Source organism: Clupea harengus, chromosome 23 (genome assembly GCF_900700415.2).
Source record: "Clupea harengus chromosome 23, Ch_v2.0.2, whole genome shotgun sequence".
Lineage (NCBI taxonomy): Eukaryota > Metazoa > Chordata > Actinopteri > Clupeiformes > Clupeidae > Clupea > Clupea harengus.
The window spans coordinates 610,305-631,317 of record NC_045174.1 but is presented as its reverse complement, the minus strand read 5'-3'; the positions used below and the strand labels follow the sequence as shown (position 1 = coordinate 631,317).

Sequence of the window (21,013 nt, the reverse complement as noted above, 5' to 3'; positions counted from 1 at the left end):
GATACTAGGCTACATTAGCATATACATTGAGCTGTTAGGAGATGGTGTGACTTTCAACTGAAAATGTTTAGTTTGTACAAACAACGTATTGTGTTTTATTAAGCATATGGTTTGAAGTGGCTGGGTGACCCATCATTGGGCTGATCCTAACCCAGCTGCTGGGTTAAAATAATAACCCATTTTTACTGGGTTAAGATTACCCAGCGTTGTGTTGGGCCAATATCTAACCAGTGGTTGGGTTGGGTTGTTTTCAACTCAGCAGTTTCTAGAGCGTAGAAGCTGTAGATGGAGTCCAATGCCACAGACGTGTTTGAACTATTCCAAGTGAAAGGTTGCCATCTGCTGGTGAGGATGCAGAATGTGTTTGACATCTTGTGACTCCATTAGTGCTTTTTTTGAATAGTCTATTAGTGCATTATTTGGGTTCAAAACTAACATGTGTCATGGTGCATCACACAACGTTTGTGCTTTCTTCGTGTTATAAAGAATATAAATATGTTAAATAAGCTAATTGAGGTCAAATTGCAAATGTTTTATTTAGGCGGGTTTAGCCCTAATTTAGTGGAGGATGTCACTTTAGGCCTACACTATTGCAGAGTGAAGCATTAAACTAACGAGGGACTACAGGATTTTCTTCTTCTTCTTTCTTCTGTGAGTCTGCCATTTGGACGCTCGTTTTTTTAGGAGGGCGTCAGCTAACCCCGGTGACTGACAGACTTTTACAATAGTGGTCTTGCCTGTAGGCGTACTCTATACAACTCACAACAGGCTATCGAGGCTTACAAACAACATTGCTGAATGTACAGCAGTTGTGGTGGTGCAATCCGATTAGTGATGTAGTTTACCAGTATAGGGTGTTCCATAGTAAACCATTGCTGGACCCACCCTCGTACGTCATCACTTAATCAGTGTGGAGCAGCTACTCTTCCTGACTTTACTGTCTCCGCTGTGAAGGTGGGCTACGTATTTCAAACAAGTAAGTATCTAATTTTCTACTAAACCTTTGAAGTGTCGTGTAGGCTATACGATGTAGGGTAATTCCGTAACACTAGCGTGTGTGAACTTGCATGTGGCGATGTTTGACCATACAGTCAAACGGCATTTCCTCAATGTATTGCAAGGAGGTGTTAAGCTAGTAAGTGATGCTATCGAAACAGATGCTATGTTACAGGAACCGACTCTTTTTAGACATTGGGCCTTTCACCAAGGTATAGAAGTGACAAGTATGTCTTTTCAGTTATTGTTGCAATCTCCTTGATCTGATTTTATTTCGCCTGTCATTGTTCCACCCTTTGCTATTATGTAAGAGGGTGTTTGCGACGGAGTTCTGAGTTCTTTGCTTTCGCTCTCTGCCCGCTGCCATCTTATAAAGTTTATATGAGATGCTGCATAACCTCCAGTAAGCTAACGTACGTGAAACAACAATATTAGCCATAATACTAAGTAAGATCGTTCAAAAACAGGCAAGCTGCTCATATGGTACACGAACATTATACACTCAATCTTGTGTGCTAAAAGAAAATATTGGCATAATTCTCTGTTAGGCCAATGCGCTATTCGCGTAGATAGTGACGTTATTTTTTAATAACATAGTCATGACAGACTGTGCCATTGCGTCGCCCAATAGTCATCGTTCCAGAAAGAAAGAATTGGCATTTGGCAGTGCTATGGTGCTGACTATCACGTTTAGTGGACGGAACATAATTCAGCCTCTCTGAAGGTTGTTTGGCCTGTAGGAAGGTTTTTATTGGATTAGTGGAATGTGTGGGCGGAGAGTGTGTGTTTCCAAGACGACATTTGTCGGGCAAGGGTCTCCCGTGAGGTGGGGTGCATTGTTGATGGAAAGGAATGTCATAGATACTGTTAATGTCAAGTCAAGTCAAATTTATTTATAAAGCACATTTAAAAACAGCTCACGCTGACCAAAGTGCTGTACAATTAAATCACAATTAAATAAAAAATCAAATAGAAAAACAGAAGCAACACACTCAACTAAGAATCTATATACATATCAAAAGAACAGAAACACCTCTAACTTCAGACTTATTCTCATTTAATGTCTACTATATTAAATATATAAGAATATAAAATAGGCTTACTATCGAAAGCTCTTTGTGTCTTCTTAAACGTCCTAACCAGGATTGCTCAAACTGAGTTCCCCCCTCCCCTCAGTTTTCCTGTTTGCTATTATTTCTGCACACTACTCTCCCCCCTCTCTCTATCTCTCTCTCTCTCTCTCTTACACACACACACATTTTGTTTAATGGAATCTTACCTGTCAGTGACCTATATAATAGCATGCCTAACTTTCATTAGACATGAAAACTTTTGAATGAAAATGTTTTGAAATAATTATTTTTATCCCGCAGAACAGGATATTTGAATCGGTACATTTTTGTATCCTGTATTAGAAACTCATCAGCCATTCGAAACTTGGCATATTTAACTACATATGTTGTTTAAAGCATGTTTTCCCTGAGCAAGATACAATCAACATCAGATTGTCAGCTCCCCTATAGTTGTAGTCCCTTGGCATTGGACCGAGGCACTGGTAACTGTAGCCCTCTTACTTGTTTTGATAGGACCCCTGCTATGAGTTATCCCGGATATCCTCAGCCTGGTGGCTACCCCCCACAGCAAGGGGCCTACCCACCCCAACCAGGGGCATATCCACCCCAGGCTGGAGGTTACCCACCCCAGGCTGGAGGTTACCCCCCCCAGGCCGGTGCCTATCCACCCCAAGCTGGGGGCTATCCTCCTCAGGCCGGGGGCTATCCTCCTCAGGCCGGGGGCTACCCTCCCCAGGCCGGGGGTTATCCTTCCCCTCAAGGGGGTTTCCCACCCCAGGCTGGTGGATATCCAGCCCAGCCTGGCGGTTTCCCACCCCAGCAGGGTGGCTATCCCGCTATGGGCCCCGCAGGTAGGACTTCTCAGTTCATCTGGCTGCTTCTGTTTTGGTGTGATGTTTTTCAGCTGGCTGTGGGAATTTGTTGATATCATTTGAAGGGTAAGCGTGTTTATGACGTTATATCATGAGGGGATGCTGGAAGAGGCGCTCTTTCACAAGACCTGTTTTTGTTTATCATGCAGAATGCGAGAGAACAGTAAACATACTGTGTGGATTTTGGGAGAGTTCAGGAAAAGAGTGTCTGTATGTTAGAGTGTAGATACGTGTGTGTGTGTGTGTTTGTTTGTGTGTGTGTGTGTGTGTGTGTGTGTGTGTGTGTGTGTGTGTGTGTGTGTGTGTGTATGCAAAGTTATTTTGTACAGTGGTGATAAACTATTTAACCTGTTTTTCTACTAGGTGGTTGGGGTGGTGCACCTGGATATGGAGCAGTAAGTTCCTCATATCTACACTCCTAACCCATTAAACCCAAATAATAAGTTTAGTAGGCTAATAAACCTGAGAATAGATTTTGCAGTTTGTCTCCCAATTATCTTGTTTGCCCATATCATTACATAAAGGAGTGATAGCCACTTTGATCATATTGCTGCTTCCAGTTACACAGATGTTTGTGGCACTTTTCAAACTGTCTGTTTGTGATTGCTCGACGGTAGGCCTAATGCCTAAATACTAAGAAGGCCATTGTGCTCCTGTACAATTTCGAAATCAACTTTCAAAACAGTAAAACATAAGGCCTCTTATGTTGAATTTTGCCAGCTGTCAGTCATAGTATTTCCTTTCAGCCAGGAGGAGCCATGCCACAGGGATACCCAGGCGGCCCTGCCCCAGGAGGAGCCATGCCACAGGGATACCCAGGCGGCCCTGCCCCAGGACAGCAGCCCATGCCACAGGGATACCCAGGAGCGCCCGCACCCGCGCCTAGTCCCTCCATGCCAGGCTATGGAGGTGGTGCCCCGGCTGGTCAAACCACCCCAGCTGCACCCGCCATAAATGTAAGATGTCGCTATTTTCCGCTACGAAAGGCTTATTATTCTGTTCTGATGTGACGGGTTACTCTAAACCAGATAAGGAGAAAGTGCGTCACTTCTCCAATCTGTGCAACTTCTGCTCTACGTTTGCATAACTGTCATACGATTAAACCTACTTCCTCAAAGGAGTGTGCACCACATGTCTGTCAGTGTTCTGGTCTTAATGTCCACTGCTACAACCAATCATTATCCCAGTTTGACATTAATCATTATACATTATCATAATAAATGACCATATGTGTCTTTCAATGTATGTCTTTTTGTTGTATCTGGAAACTCCCGATGTTTACATTGTAAATTGCATTGCCTACAAAACAGAGGGGATACCGAGGCTCTTTGAAGGACTACCCAGGGGCAGACCCACTGAGAGATGTGGAAGTTCTCAGGAAAGCCATGAAAGGATTCGGTTAGTGCATTTGTGTTTTGATGTTATGATTTTGGAAGGAATAATTGCCAAGGTTGAAATTTATGCTCGAAATCTTTGCTCGAAGAGATTGTCTTTATGTGGAAAAAAAAGAAACTGTCAAAGGTTGGCCCACCACTTCAAAATTCAAGCTTCAACCTCCAGATCTCATTTTCAAATGTAACTTCAAATATTGTACATAGTACAGTTAATGTTGGAAGTAAATATGTGCATTTTTTGCACAAAACCTTAATATCGTCTCTTCAGGCACGGATGAGAACGCCATCATTGAACTCCTTGGAAGTCGTACCAGTAAGCAGAGAGTGCCAATGGTGGCGGCTTACAAAACCACTTACGGGAAAGTAAGCCTCCAAACAAAACCAAACTTTGCTTTTAGATGATGTAATTAAATATCCCTGGGGGACATCTCCTCCCGCAGACACATGATTATACAGTGGAGTTGTTTATTCAATTCATTTTCATTTATTGACATGGTGCCATTAACAATCAGCACTGTCTCGGGTGCTGTACAGTACTGAATTCATCTTGTTGTTGTCTTTGTTTCATTCACAGGACCTCTCCCATGACTTGAAGTCTGAGCTCACTGGAAACTTTGAGAACCTGGTGATGGCCATGGTTCAGACCCCAACCCAATTGGATGCATCTGAGATGAGAGAAGCCATTAAGGTATTCCCTCGCCTGTAGCCGTCTGTAGTGTTCACATACAGCCGGCCTGTCTGTCATCGCAGTAGCATGTGGAACGAAGGTCGACTAGGCTAGTGTCGAATTACACCGCCGCTACCCTGCTCCACCCAAGGAGTTGTTGATTTTTAATGAATGATGGTTTGAAGTTACCACAGGGTGTTAAAGCTGGATGGCAAAACGTAAGCAAGAATGTAATTACCTGGGGGGTTGTTGGGAGAGAGGGAACGTCACCTGTTTCCAGCCTGATTTTAAAACCACGTTGCCTTTTATTTGACAGGGAGCAGGAACTGATGAGCCATGCCTTATTGAGATCCTGTCGTCTCGCAGCAATGCCGAGATCCAAGCGATTAATCAGCTCTATAAATCAGGTGGGTGCACGCTTCTACCGGCTGATGTTCTGAATGTCATTGTGTGTTTTGCATGTAAACATTTGGGCGGTGTCCTCCTTATTTGTGTATGCCAGCTGCATGTGTGTGTGTCTACAGATGACCGTTCTGACGACCTGAACATTCAGGTTTCGGGCTGTTTGTATGTTATTTGATTATTGGTTTGTTATACACGAAGGTTCAAACAAACAGTGGGCAGCCGATGAGGGCTTTTTCAGCTCAGTCATAGTTTGAATAAGGAGATCATCGGACCAGTTGTTGTTTTATGAAGTTTTAATGATTATTTTGTGTTTTTCTTCCAGAGTACGGCAAGTCTCTGGAGGACGCTATCAGCAATGACACCTCGGGACATTTCCGCAGGCTCCTGATTTCTCTGTCTCAGGTACACAAATCTGTCTGTTCTTCAGAAAACACACAGACCCACAGCTGCAAGATTCAACCCCCTGAACTGTCTTCAATCTTAGGAGGTGATCCAGTGCAGTTATTCAACCCTATGGGACTGGATTCTTAGGAACTGATATAGCACTGTACACTTAAAGTCTGTGTGGGTTACTTTTAAACGGATCCCTCTTTGTTCACCTGTTTTTGTTTACCTGTTATTTTGCAGGGTAACCGTGATGAGAGAGAAACTGTGGACATCTCCATGGCCAAGCAGGATGCTCAGGTGAGTTAGCAGATGAATGGTTGTCACCCATCTTTGAATGTATTATGCAGCAAGCATGTCAGTTTCCATAGTTTCAGCCATTGTCTCGCGTGTCAGGTGATTTATCAACTTACCTAAGAATGACTAGTTCAAGATGTTAACGTTCCACATCCATACCCTCTGGTAGTCATCATCTTTGGTAATGATCATCTATGAATGCGTTACGCAGCAAGCATTGTGTCAGTCTTTTAAACTTCTTTTCTTTTTGCGTCAGAAACTGTATGCGGCCGGAGAGAACAAAACGGGAACAGACGAGTCCCAGTTCAATGCCGTTCTGTGTGCCCGCAGCAAGCCACACCTGAGAGCAGGTAAGCACCGCCTGTTCAACCCCTAAACAAGCATGTGTACTTGAAGACATGAAGCAGACACACACCATAGTGAGAAGCCTAGTCTAGTGAGCGTTGTTTGGCACTGCCGTCTGTGCAAGCACGGCAATCCAGACTATTCTCATTTGTAGTTCCACGTTGGTGGAGCGAACTGCCTAGTACTACCAGAGCAGGGGCGTCCCTCTCTACCTACAAGAAGCTTTTGAAGACCCAACTCTTCAGAGAGCACCCCCCTTCCTTACTGGCACCTTGACTAGTGCTTAACTTGCACTTCAGCAGTTACATTCCTGCACTTCTTTTTCCTTTCTAGGTCGTTTTTCTTTTTCTTCTGTAAAGTAGTATTTATTGTTACACCATGTTCTCTATTGCTCTTAGCTTGACTGTTCTCTCCCTTGTATGTCGCTTTGGACGAAAGCGTCTGCTAAATGACTAAATGTAAATGTAAAGCCGTGCCTCTCAGTGGTGGCACGGAGATCTGGTCATTTATAGGCGCCATTGAGCATCTATTGCATCGTATTTAGCATCTGCAAATAAATAAGTTTCTGACATTATTCTGAATAAATGGCAGGATTTCATTCTGACAGGGTTTAATTCTCAGGGTTCACTTCCCCTGATAAAGAAAACAAAAAAAAACCTGAAACAATGAATCAAGATGCCTCAAGAACATAGGAATATTATTAAAGATTGTCCTTTCGTCAACCAAAAACCGGAAACTGCACCTTTAAATCTCCATGCGTTGTTGACTGTCCTCTAACTCCTGTCCAGTTCGATATTCACTGGTTGTGTTCCAGGGTGTTGTGTGTCGAAACACCACACTCACACTGAAATACAATAATAATAATACAGCTTAATAATAATAATAATACAGCAATAATACAGCTTACATTGCCGAGGGGATTCCTTTGTGTGGATGTTGGTTATCGAGGTCATTTATCTCACCACAATAAACAGAAGCAGCTTATTGAGTAGGCCGCTTATTAAATACTTAAACGTATATCTATATATTTAACATCATTTTCATCATTCAGACTTTCCTGTGGATCAAATAGCGTACATGACACGTGACTGAGAACCGGTAATTTGACACGTTAACAAACAGCTGATGCAGGACGTGCTGCAACCTCTAGGGCAGTCGTTCTCAAAGTGTGGTCCGCGGACCACTGGTGGTCCGCCAGTGCCCCGTAATGGTCCGCGACGGCCACAAGTAAATTATTGCGACATTTCTAACATACAACTCAGAACGAAGAGAACACAGTCAGTAGAAGCCTAATCTATTAAAGAGTAGCCTAATCTATTAAGAAGGTCATGGATCGGTGGCTTAAGACAGGGACAATGAAAATAAAATTAAATGAGAATGGCTCTGACACAGACAAGGAGAAGGGTCACTCCCGCCGCGGAGCTGCGTTCAAACAGCATTTTTTTTCTCCCGCTGCGGAGACAGCAAGATGATAACTTTATTCTGTGTTGTGTGACGTTGGATAATGACAACTCATAATTATGAAAAGTTGACTACTAGGATGGCTATATTAATGCCAGTCGGCTTGGTAGTGAATTACTGCGGTCGCGTGGTCGGTATGCGCATCGTTGTGTTTATTGGTGTTTAGTGATACATTGGCGTGTCTGAGTGTGTGATAGGAGTATGAGGCTGTGAGCGAACTATAGTTTGTAACTTAAACAAGTCACGCATGGAGCAGGGTTCCATATGCTTTGCCTAGCGCATTGTCATATCTATAACTAGCCTACCGATAAAAAAGTGTCCACCCGCGGAAATCACGTGCCGCTAACAATTGCCTGGTGCCAGTTCTGGGTAGGAGGCCTGTTGTTCCGGGGATATACTATTTAGTTAGATGGTCCGAGAGTTTTTTTTTATTGGCTAAGTGGTCCTTGGCCTGAAAAAGTTTGAGAAACACTGCTCTAGGGCGATGCAGCAACTGCAGCTATGACTGCGCTCACTTCCTAAGTTCCGTCACCAAAAAGAAAAAGTGCACAGATTGCATGCCGATCGCACATTTCATGCCTGTGCATCTGTGGAGCACGGCATACCCAGCCGGCGGATGAGTTCATCATATCCACACATAAGTGTGTTTTATGCGGTATTGCACAACCATGTAATGGCGTGTTCCCTCTAACACATGTCCAATGTCTTTCTGCAGTCTTTCACGAGTACCAGCAGATGTGTGGGCGCGAGATTGAGAAGAGCATCTGTAGGGAGATGTCTGGGCATCTGGAGGATGGCATGGTTGCTGTTGGTAAGCACACACATGCACACATACACACAGGCACACACACACACACACGCACACACACACATACACACGCACACACACACACAAAGCAGCATAGACTACCAGTCTGTCAGTTATACTGTAAGGACCAAAAAACATTGGATCCACCATCTAATCCAATCTAAGATTCTAAGTCCAAGAAAGAATCACTTATGTGAATGACTGGGCTATCTGACTGAAAAGGCAAATTCAGTGCAGAACTATTTGAAACACTCTCAACTCTAATGTTGGCTTCACTAATTAGCTTTCATTAATTAGAAATTCCAAGCATAATCTTCTGATTTACCATTACTGAAGCCTTCCCCGATGGAGAATCTTTTCATAGATTAAAATTAGCATTAACATAGCTTTAAAGCAACCACCCCCCCCCCCCCCCGTTCTTGTTTTTGTTGTTTTGTTTGTTTGTTTGTTTGTTTCCACTGAAGCTTTATTTCCTCTCCACCGTTCCTCTCCTCTGCCCATCCCCTCTGATGTTCTTTTTCCAATTGAATGAACTGAGCCGTGCCGCACAGCTGAGCAGATTTGCTCTCCGTGGTCTGCTGACTGGAGTCAAAGCAATGATCTACACCCCACCTCTGCATCCAGCTGACCTGCTCTCTGCTCCCACAGACCCCCCCACCCCCCACCCCCACCCCCACCCCTGCACACACAAAAAGAGTGGAGGTGGTGCAGTATGCTTCATAATGAACTGAAGCAAAGTGTGTTGAGTAGGTATCCTAATCTGTGCTTTTGGTTTGTATTCTAGTGAAGTGCATCAAGAACACCGCTGGTTATTTTGCTGAGAGGCTTCACAAAGCCATGGCGGTGAGTAAGAACTTGCATAGATCATTGGTGATCTGCCTCCTACTGTCTCTTGAGGTACTGTAACTGTTTAAGTCTAGCATCTTATCTTGTAACCCTCGTATCACTTACTTACATTCCCCAAAATATTCATAATTCCCCATAATATGAGAGAGGTTGAGATTCATGACCACATATAGTAGAACTCCCAAAGTCCTCCGAAATAAGGTTTAGCACATGCTTATTCCCTAATCATTCCATGCTGTTCTTGTCCTGATTAAAACTAATGGTTGCTCTGTGTGTCACTCTAGCTACAGTATTGATATTCTTGTATGTGTATGCGCGCGGTCAGTAGTATACGGTCTGTGTACAGTCCCCAAACTAAACTTGAGAGGTTTGTGGTGTTCCTGGTGTGACAGGGTGCGGGCACTAAGGACCGCACACTGATCCGGATCATGGTGTCCCGCTCCGAGGTGGACATGCTGGACATCCGACAGGAGTACATGCGGCTGTACGGGAAGTCCCTGTACACCGCCATCTCTGTAAGTGCACTAGCCGCTCTCCTCTCCCTTTACACAAACAGCGGAATAGAGGGGAAACAAATGTATCTGTAAAACAGCTGTTTACAGTTAGAAAACCCTGGACCCTGATACAAACGTTCGAAATTCGATTGGTTTTGTCTTTGTAGGGTGACACCTCCGGTGACTACAAGAAACTTCTTCTGAAGCTTTGTGGAGGGAGTGACTAAAGGGCGGAGAGGAGACTGCGGACACAACTGGATATGATGGCAATCAATATAATCAATCAAGTATCATGCAACATTTCATGCATATGTGGTTTAATTTCAATCTTTTTTTACATTCTCCTTTTTATGTTAAATTGTTTCATTTGGTTTCCAGGCAAACACAACAAAATGAGTATTTTTAACATATTTTGTTTAATTTTTATAGAAGAACTATCAGATCCTGTGGTGTCATACTTGCTTATATTTTTCAGTAATGATTTTATACTAGAACTTCACAGCAGATAGCCAAATATTTCCAAGTAGTACCTTTTTTCAATATTTTCCAATGCCTTTGTTAAACAATCTGACTATTACTTGGGCTACTACTTGTAACTTGAATGTACAACTTAATCACTATTTGAATGGACTGATATCCTTTATGCAAATTATGGAGCTGATTTGTGTGTCTACTTATATGAAGGTCATTGTCGTGTCTAATGTTATGGGTTATGTCTAATGCATTGGGTAAAGCCACACAGTTAGTTTCGCTTATTGCTATTATAAATGTAAACTATACTTACCAAAGTTTGAGAAGGGTAGGATTTGATGACTGAAATTTGTGTTGAGCCCCCTGAATATTTTTCATCCAAGTAAAAAAAAATGACCTGGGAATGTCATGGGAATCCTGGAAAAATCCCATTTTCCAGACTTGAAAAAGTCGTGAAATGTATTGGACATTTTGTCATAGCAGGGGCATTGGAGATATATGAGATAAAGTAGGTGTATCTTATTGTATAGTTTATGGATTCATGCAAGTCTCTCCAATTAAGCAGTGTGGGAACAGAGAGTGATGGGTGAAAACTAATTTCGTCCAATCTCGTTTCGTTGTTCGTGAAGTCTCAATTAGGTTCCGCCCTCCAAACCCTTCAACACGTCCTCAGTAGTATAAATGAATAGGAAATCTAATTTGGGTTGTCAGGGAAGAGCTGTCCGCCACAACCCTGTTCAAGACACGATAAACATTTTGATCAGTTATAAAACAAGTCCAAGGCATAGTGTTTGTACCTCATCTGATCTGTCAACTTATTTAGTATGAAATGTTGCCAAATGTATTGATGATTTTAAATAACACTTGTCTGTACGTATTAGTTTATTTACTATTTCGAATAACTTAAGAAGACAAAATATAAGAATATAAAGTAATATCATATATACATAATATGCATTGCTAATAATACTACTACTAATAAAGTAAAGGATATTCTGTTAAAGAAAAACACTGAGGGTCCAGAATCACAGGCTCATGTGTACAGCAGCTGCTGGAATAAATCCTAGAGGAAACACTGTTGTATTTAAGTCTAATGAAATTAATTATGTTATTGTACTCTTCCATGAATAATATTTCGTTGTCTAAATTTCTGCAGCGTGATCCAGTTTCCACTCCAGTTTGACAGCCTATAGCATATTCTTGTTTAATTTGTATTCAGTAATTAGGCCCATCATGTCGACTAATGGATGCAATTTCATTCAGTGTCCTTAAAGTCATGGACAAGTTTAAAATGTTGTCAGTGAAAATGGGTAGGATCCCTGGCCTTCTCTAGAGTAAAGACATTATATCCACGATCAGGGATCGCATATGCTTTGTGTTCACACTATACCTACAGTATACAACAGCAGTGAGTGCACCCCTTTGCAATATCACTTAAATGTCAAACCTGTCAACAATGGCATTATTTCTAAGTTGACAAGTAGACTATTTCCTCCAAATACTTCAGAAAGACTATATTGAATATACAGGCCCCAAAGTAGAGACTTGGTGCAACACAATTGAGTGCACTTGTGTTTTCCAGTTAACCTAATTGCATGAACTGACCTGGGAACACTAGAACTTTCTCAATTTTGGCCCTATGGACTGTATCTCTCAAGAAATTCTCCATGCCAAGGAGAGTTGAGTCTGTCTTCAAATATAAATGTGGACATAGGAAGTATTGAAGTATTGATTTATATAGTGAATCTAAACCTGAATCATTTGACATTTAAGTGATATTGCACAGGGGTGTGTTCACTTCTGTTGTAACTTATACTGTATCAATTCACAGTATGTTATGATAAACTGTTAAACTGAATCATGTGGTCTGGTGGAAATATATTTTTAACACTTGTGTTGTGTGCACCAGACTACAAGTAAACCATGTTGCCCAACAGTGTCCATAAATGGACATTCAAAACCATATCAACTTGCCATGGGAGTTCCTTGCCATGGAAACCTTACTCTCCTGTGGACCAGAAAGAGCTGCTGCTCTTTTTATGTCCAGCAGGGGGCGTTCACGTCATATCCTGTTACCACAAGTTACCATGCCTTCATAATAATGCTTGCCTGTATACTCACCTCAATCCATGTTCTGTGTTCTAACACTGCAATAACCTGTGCCTTGTTCTGCTAATGTTGCCAGCTTATGTGCATGTTACTAGCTGTGCCTTCTAATATAACTGTAACTTGAAGGTTAAACACTTGTATGCGTTCATAATACATGTTTGGGTAGAGTTTGTAAACATGTAATCAAGGTTAGATAATCAAATAAAAAAGTTTTCAGAAAATGTAATGTGCTCAAATGTGTGTTATCATATTGTTGAAGATCATTTATTTAGATTCATTTAGATTTTCGAAAAGACTGTTAAATTAATGTTTGAGGTCATGGTCATGAATAGGAATTTTCTGCTCCCTTTCTTGTCTAACCGTAAAACCACTTTGCAAAATGGTTTTCTTTGCCATGTAGCGCTTCTCAGATTTTCACGAGTCATTATTTTCAGCCGTTGATGTAAAAGGAGCTGACATAAGTCAATCTAGAAATCGTTCTGTACAATCAAACTGTACAATTGCAATCAGTGAACCTATTGTAAGAGTACACAGATTTGAATTAAAGTCAAGACACCAGTAAAAAGGGTTTAATCTGTGTTCATTAAAAATGGATTAAGGATCTTGAATGTTGCAGTGCTGAAGAAACAACGTAATAGACAGTTGCCATTTTGTTCTCCTTATTTACTTATATTGCATATTTCACTTTGTGTGATACGATCTGCTACCTACACCTATCCCCAAAATGGGCAGATCATACAATAATATTTCAATCACTGGATTGTATTTTGGTTTACAATTCTTGCACGTATAATTTGTATTCAGTGTGTGACATCACATGGTGGGGCAATCTACCCAATTTTGGCAAAAGGATGAGTAATAATAATAATAATAATAATTTATTTTATTTGTAATGCACTCTTCATTCAAAAGAATCTCAGAGTGCCAACATATTAAAAACTAACTATAATAATACAATAAAATAAAAATGAATTATTATTATTATTATTATTATTAGTCTGAGTACACTGAGTATGACACACACACACACACACACACTGAGTACACTGACACACACACACACACTGAGTCCTCCGAGTATGAGTGAGTATGAGTACACTGATTATGTGTGAGTATGAGTACACTGATTATGAGTGAGTGAGTGAGTGAGTGATTATGAGTGAGTGAGTGATTATGAGTGAGTGAGTGAGTGTGTGAGTGATTATGAGTGAGTGAGTGATTATGAGTGAGTGAGTGAGTGTGTGAGTGATTATGAGTGATTATGAGTGAGTGATTATGAGTGAGTGAGTGATTATGAGTGAGTGAGTGATTATGAGTGAGTGAGTGAGTGAGTGAGTGAGTGATTATGAGTGATTATGAGTGAGTGAGTGATTATGAGTGAGTGAGTGAGTGAGTGTGTGAGTGATTATGAGTGATTATGAGTGAGTGATTATGAGTGAGTGAGTGATTATGAGTGAGTGAGTGAGTGATTATGAGTGAGTGAGTGATTATGAGTGAGTGAGTGATTATGAGTGAGTGAGTGATTATGAGTGAGTGAGTGAGTGTGAGTCAGTGAGTCAGTGAGTGAGTGAGTGATTATGAGTGAGTGATTATGAGTGAGTGAGTGATTATGAGTGAGTGATTATGAGTGAGTGATTATGAGTGAGTGATTATGAGTGAGTGATTACGAGTGAGTGAGTGAGAGTGATTATGAGTGAGTGATTATGAGTGAGTGATTGTGAGTGAGTGAGTCAGTGAGTGAGTGAGTGAGAGTGATTATGAGTGAGTGAGTGAGTGATTATGAGTGAGTGAGTGATTATTAGTGAGTGATTATGAGTGATTATGAGTGTGTGTGTGTGTTACTGAGTGTAATGTGTGTGTGTGTTCAGTGTGTGTGTTACTGAGTGTAATGTGTAATGTGTGTGTGTGTTTAGTGTGTGTGTTACTGAGTGTAATGTGTATGTGTGTGTGTTTAGTGTGTGTTACTGAGTGTAATGTGTGTGTGTGTGTGTGTGTGTTTAGTGTGTGTGGTACTGAGTGTAATGTGTGTGTGGTGTTTAATGTGTGTGTGTGTGTGTGTTTAGTGTGTGTGTGTGTTACTGAGTGTAATGTGTGTGTGTTTAGTGTGTGTTACTGAGTGATGAATGTTTCTCTTCTGCTGCATGTTTCTGATCGGCTGACGTATTTTGTAATATACTATATGCTGTCCAGTGCGAGTTATTTTTGTCTCTTGTCAAGATGTATGCAACTAGTAAACAGTTTATTTCCCAAATGCTAGTGAGGTATGTGTTTTTTTTCCCTTTAGAATACTTCAGAATGTCCCAGTCAATGTAAGAGACGCCAACTCGATATTTGAGAGGTAATTGGGCATGTCATTTTAAGAGTTAGTTAAGAATGCAACATTATCCTTATACCAGCCGTCCGTGTTGTAGTACTCGAGTCCAGGTCTCGAACTCGACTCCGACTCGAGGCCTCATTTTCCTTTGACTGTGCCAGGATGGAGCACTGGAGCCCATCTTGGAACTCGACTTAACCTCGACCTCAACCTCGATGACTTGCCTCAGACTCTTCTTTGGTGACTCGGACACTGACACTGGGACACTCGACTCGGACTTGAGATTTAGTGACTTGACTACAACACAGCACAGATATATGAATTCAGAAGAACCATGTTGACCTCCGTGAAAAGTCCCTCTAGAGGATTAACTAGAGGTACAGCTCTTGGTTTGAAGGGTCATATTGGCAGGGATGACTGACGTTCCTGTGCTAGAAGAGGAACTACCGGCACATTTAAGCTCAAACAATCTTGAATTTAAAACATCTTGAATTGAGTCCAATAACTTCCCGAAGCGATGCTGGCAATGATATCATTACTTATAAGCCGTGATATGCTTTCTGTATGCTTCGGTTTGCAGTTCTATTGAAAAGAAGAACAGATGGAAAGGCAATCTAATTCAGGTTTTGATGGCGTAATAATCACCTCCTCATAATATCTTAACACTCTGCAAGGGAACCCTTGAAGGCTCAGCTCCAATTCTGCTTTGCACTTCAAAGCCAATTTCCATTTCCTCCTTGGCCTGGATTATTAATGTAGCCTCCCAGTCGATAGACAACTTCTGCTCAGAAAAAATGGCAGGCACACGTGTCAAACGTAAGGCATAATGCATCTTACATAAGTGGGTCTTTCCTATGCATACGATTCAGTTGCTTATCTCCTTCTCTCAGTGAGTGTGTGTGTGTGTGTGTGTGTTTGGCAGCAGAGGTGGTGATGGGGGGGGGGGGGGGGTGTAAGCTTCCTCTTCTCGTGGCTGGCTGGCACAAAGCAACTCAGGGTGGCATGAGAGCAGCCTTGGCTCTGCTAAAAATACGGCATCATAGAGAGCTCAGCCTCAGGGTTGAGATAGGGGGTGCTGTGAGAGTGCATGTGTGTACCCGTTGTTTCCTACATAAAAAAGATCCTCTCACTGCCATGGTGCAAACATCCTGAACATAGGACCAGGAAGTGTTCCTTAGTCTTTAGGTAGCCAGAATAGGTTCAGTATACTGTTGGATCAAATATGTGCAGGAGTAGGAGTGTATTTGACCTGGGGTTTTATCCTCAGCAATCCATCTTTATGTATCAATCTGTAATGTTTTGATGCCTGCATGACATTTTGGTGTCGCGGGGTGATCTGTAAGCCCCACATGACCACCGTGAATGGATAAAAGCAATTTACCATGTGCGGATTAGATCACCGATCATCCAATGTGATTGCGTACAATCTCAGTCATCTTATCTAATTGTTGAGGGTTGTTACTCATGGTTTTTATTACTTTACAGGGAGTTCAGTAGCAGTTGAAAGAACTGAAGGGATGTGGACGCTTGAATTGCTCTGAACTGCACAGAACTGAATGCTACTGAGTTGAAAGTGAATTGAAGCCCATTCTGTTAAATGGCATCAGCAGGAATCTATGGAGGTCACTGGATGTTATTCGTAGCAAAAAATCTGGCACAACTCATTTGGAAAACAATTAACAAAATGACAGACTAGAAGGCACATATTGTATGACAGATTTCTGCTTTCGAATGAGTCTAGAATTAATTATACTAATTGATATGAAATAAAATGATCTCGGTTTTGACATGGTTACATTTCACAGGCCAATTGAAAACAGAGTAATCAGTATAGTACTCACATCATTTTATTTTTTATTTCAGAGAGTGACGTGAAGAATAAGCAAGTAGGAAGAAACCCTGAGTAGAACCCGGTTCAGAATGGGGGCCCATCTCCGTAAGGGCATACTGTAAGTCAAATTGGTTGGGGAAAGTAAAGCAAGAAGAGAGGAAGTAGCGTATAACTGAGAGGGTTAAATGCATATAAAAATGAGCACAGATAAAGGCATCATGGGTAAGTATAAATATAGTAACAAGTCCACATGGGCAGAATCTAAGGGTTCGAAGGGGGAGCAGAGTGTTGCGATTATGCCAATAAAAAGCCCTACATATAGGGATAATAATCACTGCATTGTTACTGATGTAGATAGCCTCTTTCAGCCTCCAGTATTCCAAAGAGCTGGATGATCTGCTTGAGCGGCCAGCATTTACAAGTCATTATGGCTTCATAAACTAAGAACAGACATCACATTTTCACAAATGTGGCCAAACTGCTCTCCTTCAATTAGTAAAGAGTGCTCTATTAAATATAAATCTGATAAATATTCAATATGTCAGCATGATATGAATACTATAGCATGACGTTAAATTGCTCTGCTCTCAGGGCATAGCCAAGGTGTTCTTTTGATTATTCAGAGTTAACAAGTTCACTTTATACACCTTGATCCATCATAGTTACAGCACACTCTGCACATGTTAATCATGCTCTCTAACTAAAGAAATATTGGAGAGCAGATGTGGATTGCGCCTCCAGTGAGTCTCCATGTGGCCGTGATTATATGGAGCAGAAGAAAGCTACTGCGCTGATGCGCCGAGGGCTAGACAGATTTAAAAAAGACTGTCTCGGCATCTCAGGTTAGTCCTGTGTTTTCTGATACAAAATGTTGGGGACATAAAGACAGTATTTACCCGGCTCATTGAGTTTGCAAGCCAATCGGCACAAACACTATTTTTTTTTCTTCTCATTTTTCCTGCAGAAATAGACTTTAAATATTTAGATGGTGCGATTGATTCGGTATTGCGTCGTACTTTCTGTAGTCTCATTCGGGCTGTGATTGTATCCTAGGGTGTTTTAACTGCTATTTCACCCTACGTTGCATCTCTGTGCATGGCGGAGTCTGCCGTTTAGCAGTCGTCTATGAAAATGTTTCTACGTGTAAATCGACACTAGTAGGGGCTGTTCGAAGGATTTACCTGCGTAAACGCCAAATAAATGTTTTAATCTGATACAGTTGCAAACTTTCAGACCCTTTAACAATCCAAGTAACAATCAGGTATTTTGGTCGGAAGCCCCGCCTATCTTTACTTTACATGGGCATTACACAAGTTTTGATTGACAGGAGGTTGTAGCTGCTGAGCCGCCGAGTCATGGCGGAGCTGGCTGTGTTGAGGGAAAGCTGTTGAAGAGTTACGTTACTTTGGAGTAGTTGAAGGAGTGGAAATAACGTCTTCGAAACAGCAAGAAAGAGAAGAATGCCCTTCAAACGAACTTCGAGTCGTTTCTCTCCGAAAGTGTGCGAAATGTGGGACTTTCTGCCGCTGGATTAATGGATTTCAGTTTCTTAGTGAAAGTCAACAGCTTTATGCAACAAATATGGCTACTTGTGTCTCTTTCAATTTGAGATGAAAAGCTACTCAGCCCGGCTGTTCAAAACAATGCTACCAACGCCACTTTCTTTAAAGTGACCATTCGGAACCATTTTTTCTCTCAAACTTTGTGTTTTGAGAATTTTAACTACTCCGCTGACGGGTCAAGCACTGAACATCGCTAGCTGAAATGGAGCCTAAACACAAAGAGTTGCTAGATCAGTACCACCAAAACTTGCTGGAGTCCATTACAGATGCCGAACGGGTTGTGGAGTTTTTAGCCAAAACAGGTACCCTAACCCAGGTGGAGCGATTCGAATTGGAAAACAACTGCTCGTCAAGCTCGGAAAAAGTTGATCTTCTACTTAAGATGCTGATGAGCAAGGAGAGAGACCACTTTCAAGACCTCTGTTTGGCCCTCGAGAAGACGCACCCACACCTGTATTCTACTCTTGTCGTGAACGGTGGAGGATCAATGGACCATTCTGGTAAGAAATAGTCTATTAGGGGGGATTTGAATCCTTCGGTTGACCTGTCACGACCTAACACATCTCGCTATTCATAATTAGCCTAACTTGTAGCCTATCGCTGTATCCACTCTCCCTTCGTCGTGTTGTGGGCTAGCTGAGTAGTTACATTAGGGGTAACATTATTATGATAGGCGGAACGCGACAGATTGGAAGACCAATCCTTGTGTTTTTTGGTATCTATGGCTCCTCTTATATTTCATTCAAGGCTGTTTTTAGTTCACTTGCCATTTCTTCGACGTTTAGTCCATCCAGACAGATATCTGGACTTTTTACCTCTGCGCCATGGGAGGCTTGCTCCCACTACTGAGTTTCGAGTCAAATGTAAAACTTTGTAGCACACAGTAGGCTAGTCTAGTCTCTGAAATATATCTAAATACACCCCCTGGAATTAGGTAAGATAGGCTTTAGCCCACGTTTGAAGTATTGCCTGTGAAATGAGTGCTATCTTGTCAGTGGTGTTCTTCCATGTTTACACGCTGATGTGTAGCCTAGCCAAGAAAAGTGAAAGCCCATAGTCAAGACAAATATGGTAAGGTTAAAGCACGAATTCAGCTTCTGCTTGTAAGCGAAAACGAGTAGGCTGCGTAATGGCTTAAAAACTTTCCTGTTCAAAGGACAGAGGGTGAAAAATCAATCACTTTTTATTTGCCAAGTGTTAATAGAGTCCGTCAGTATCCATTTGACGTGTGAGCATTTTCTCGTGGGTAGTCTGCTTGATGACCAATAGCCTATGGCCCACATCCAGAGTACGGTTCAGGGCAACAGATTACTGTCGTGCTGTGCTATAACTACAGGGCTATTCAATCGATTCCACATGGGAACCGGGTCCTTCTGGCCGGGGTCTGACCACGCAAGCCCGTAACCCACTAATTCCTTAGCAACTAAATACATAGACTACTAAATTACTGAAACGGCTAGCATTCCACGTCGATTAACTTTACTGGGTCTCATTAAAGTAGCCTAGTGCAACACTCAATAAGGCGCTTTTAGACAGCGAGCTGAATCCCGGTTGTAGTTGGTATAAAATTAGCATGGCCTGCATTATTTAAAGAATGATACGAACCAGAAACTAAAGGCTCGCTGTGTAGAGGTACCGCCCCACATTATCACCCGAGTGCAAAGTTGAGTCTGAGTTTGAATTTCGTGCAGGCTAAAGCGAGAACCAGTGACGCCGAGGTCATTCTCAGGGTGTGTCTTTCCCACATCACCCCGCTTGTTTGTGGAGTAGTTTGCATACGGTATGCATATCCACAACAAGTCCCCCTCTCCTGTATTTAGTCTATACCACAAAGGCTTTGTCTGCCTGATTACGCAACATAGTGGTAAGAGATTTTTAAAAACCAAAGTTCATCCCAGGAAAGGGAATTGTGGTCCCCCTCTCTGGTTATATAATTAGAGCCAAAAACCACGAAATGTCACACCGACACAGATGCAGTTAAAAGGAAAGCGCCGAGAGCTTGCGCGCACAGATGTCCAGGAGCGACATCACCGCCAGCTACAGCGCTGCTCTGCTCAGTGAAAGCCTGACCAGACTACCTTGTGTCAGATGTCTGTCACTGTAAAGTCCTAGTTGTCCCTTCATGCTTTTACATGCAGTCCCATGCAGATACGACTACAGTGATGTGTGGAGTCATTCTTGGATGGGACACCTGGGCCTCCCATCGCGGGCGCCCCAGGCCCTAGCCCTTTGTGTTGTTGAGTTTTCACGGTACTGGGGCTTGGCTGCACGGAAAGTCGACGGCACTCCCCCAGGCCTCGTATAAAAATTTCATGCTGGGATTTTTGAGAAGCTTGCTCCTGGTTGCAAGTCTTCATTTTCAGTCTGTGTGGTTTTGTGCTGAATTCAAGTAGTTGCAACATTATCTCCTGCAGAACACCGTGGCTTGGGTGCTGTGGAATCTGTTAAGAGACGGATCCTTGCAAACGCCAAAGCAGTGTTTTTTCAATTGAACGTGCAAACCTGTCAACTTTACCTCCTGGCTTTTGTAGACATTGGTTTTCATTGTTATTCAATACATGAAGGGGACACAACGAACTGGCTAAGGAAAAGACAGTCAATGCAGCCGCAGAACTTTAAATGCTGAATGTTGATGGTAGCTTAGTTGCTCTGCCATCTCAATATGTGCCACCAAAACCAGATGG

At 42.1% G+C, this 21,013-nt stretch overlaps 2 protein-coding genes across 4 annotated transcripts in view; both read left to right on the top strand.

Annotated features, from left to right (window-relative positions):
* Positions 1 to 762: 762 nt before the first annotated feature.
* LOC105903380 (annexin A4-like) lies at positions 763 to 12,843 on the top strand. Its single transcript, XM_012831131.3, has 15 exons — positions 763 to 976; positions 2,583 to 2,920; positions 3,305 to 3,336; positions 3,688 to 3,897; positions 4,252 to 4,339; positions 4,604 to 4,698; positions 4,910 to 5,023; positions 5,319 to 5,409; positions 5,730 to 5,809; positions 6,035 to 6,091; positions 6,345 to 6,438; positions 8,610 to 8,705; positions 9,487 to 9,545; positions 9,941 to 10,063; positions 10,210 to 12,843. The coding sequence occupies exons 2-15, from the start codon at positions 2,593 to 2,595 to the stop codon at positions 10,267 to 10,269; spliced, it is 1,527 nt and encodes a 508-aa protein (XP_012686585.1). The 5' UTR covers positions 763 to 976; positions 2,583 to 2,592; the 3' UTR covers positions 10,270 to 12,843.
* A 4,700-nt stretch (positions 12,844 to 17,543) lies between these two features.
* LOC105912894 (disks large homolog 5-like) overlaps positions 17,544 to 21,013 on the top strand; it is a 51,769-nt gene continuing 48,299 nt past the window's right edge. For all 3 annotated transcript variants that reach the window (XM_031560790.2, XM_031560791.2, XM_031560789.2), the window contains exon 1: positions 17,544 to 18,829. In XM_031560790.2, coding sequence (XP_031416650.1) covers positions 18,532 to 18,829 — 298 coding nt within the window. In that variant the 5' untranslated portion in view covers positions 17,544 to 18,531. The remainder of the gene's footprint in view (positions 18,830 to 21,013) is intronic.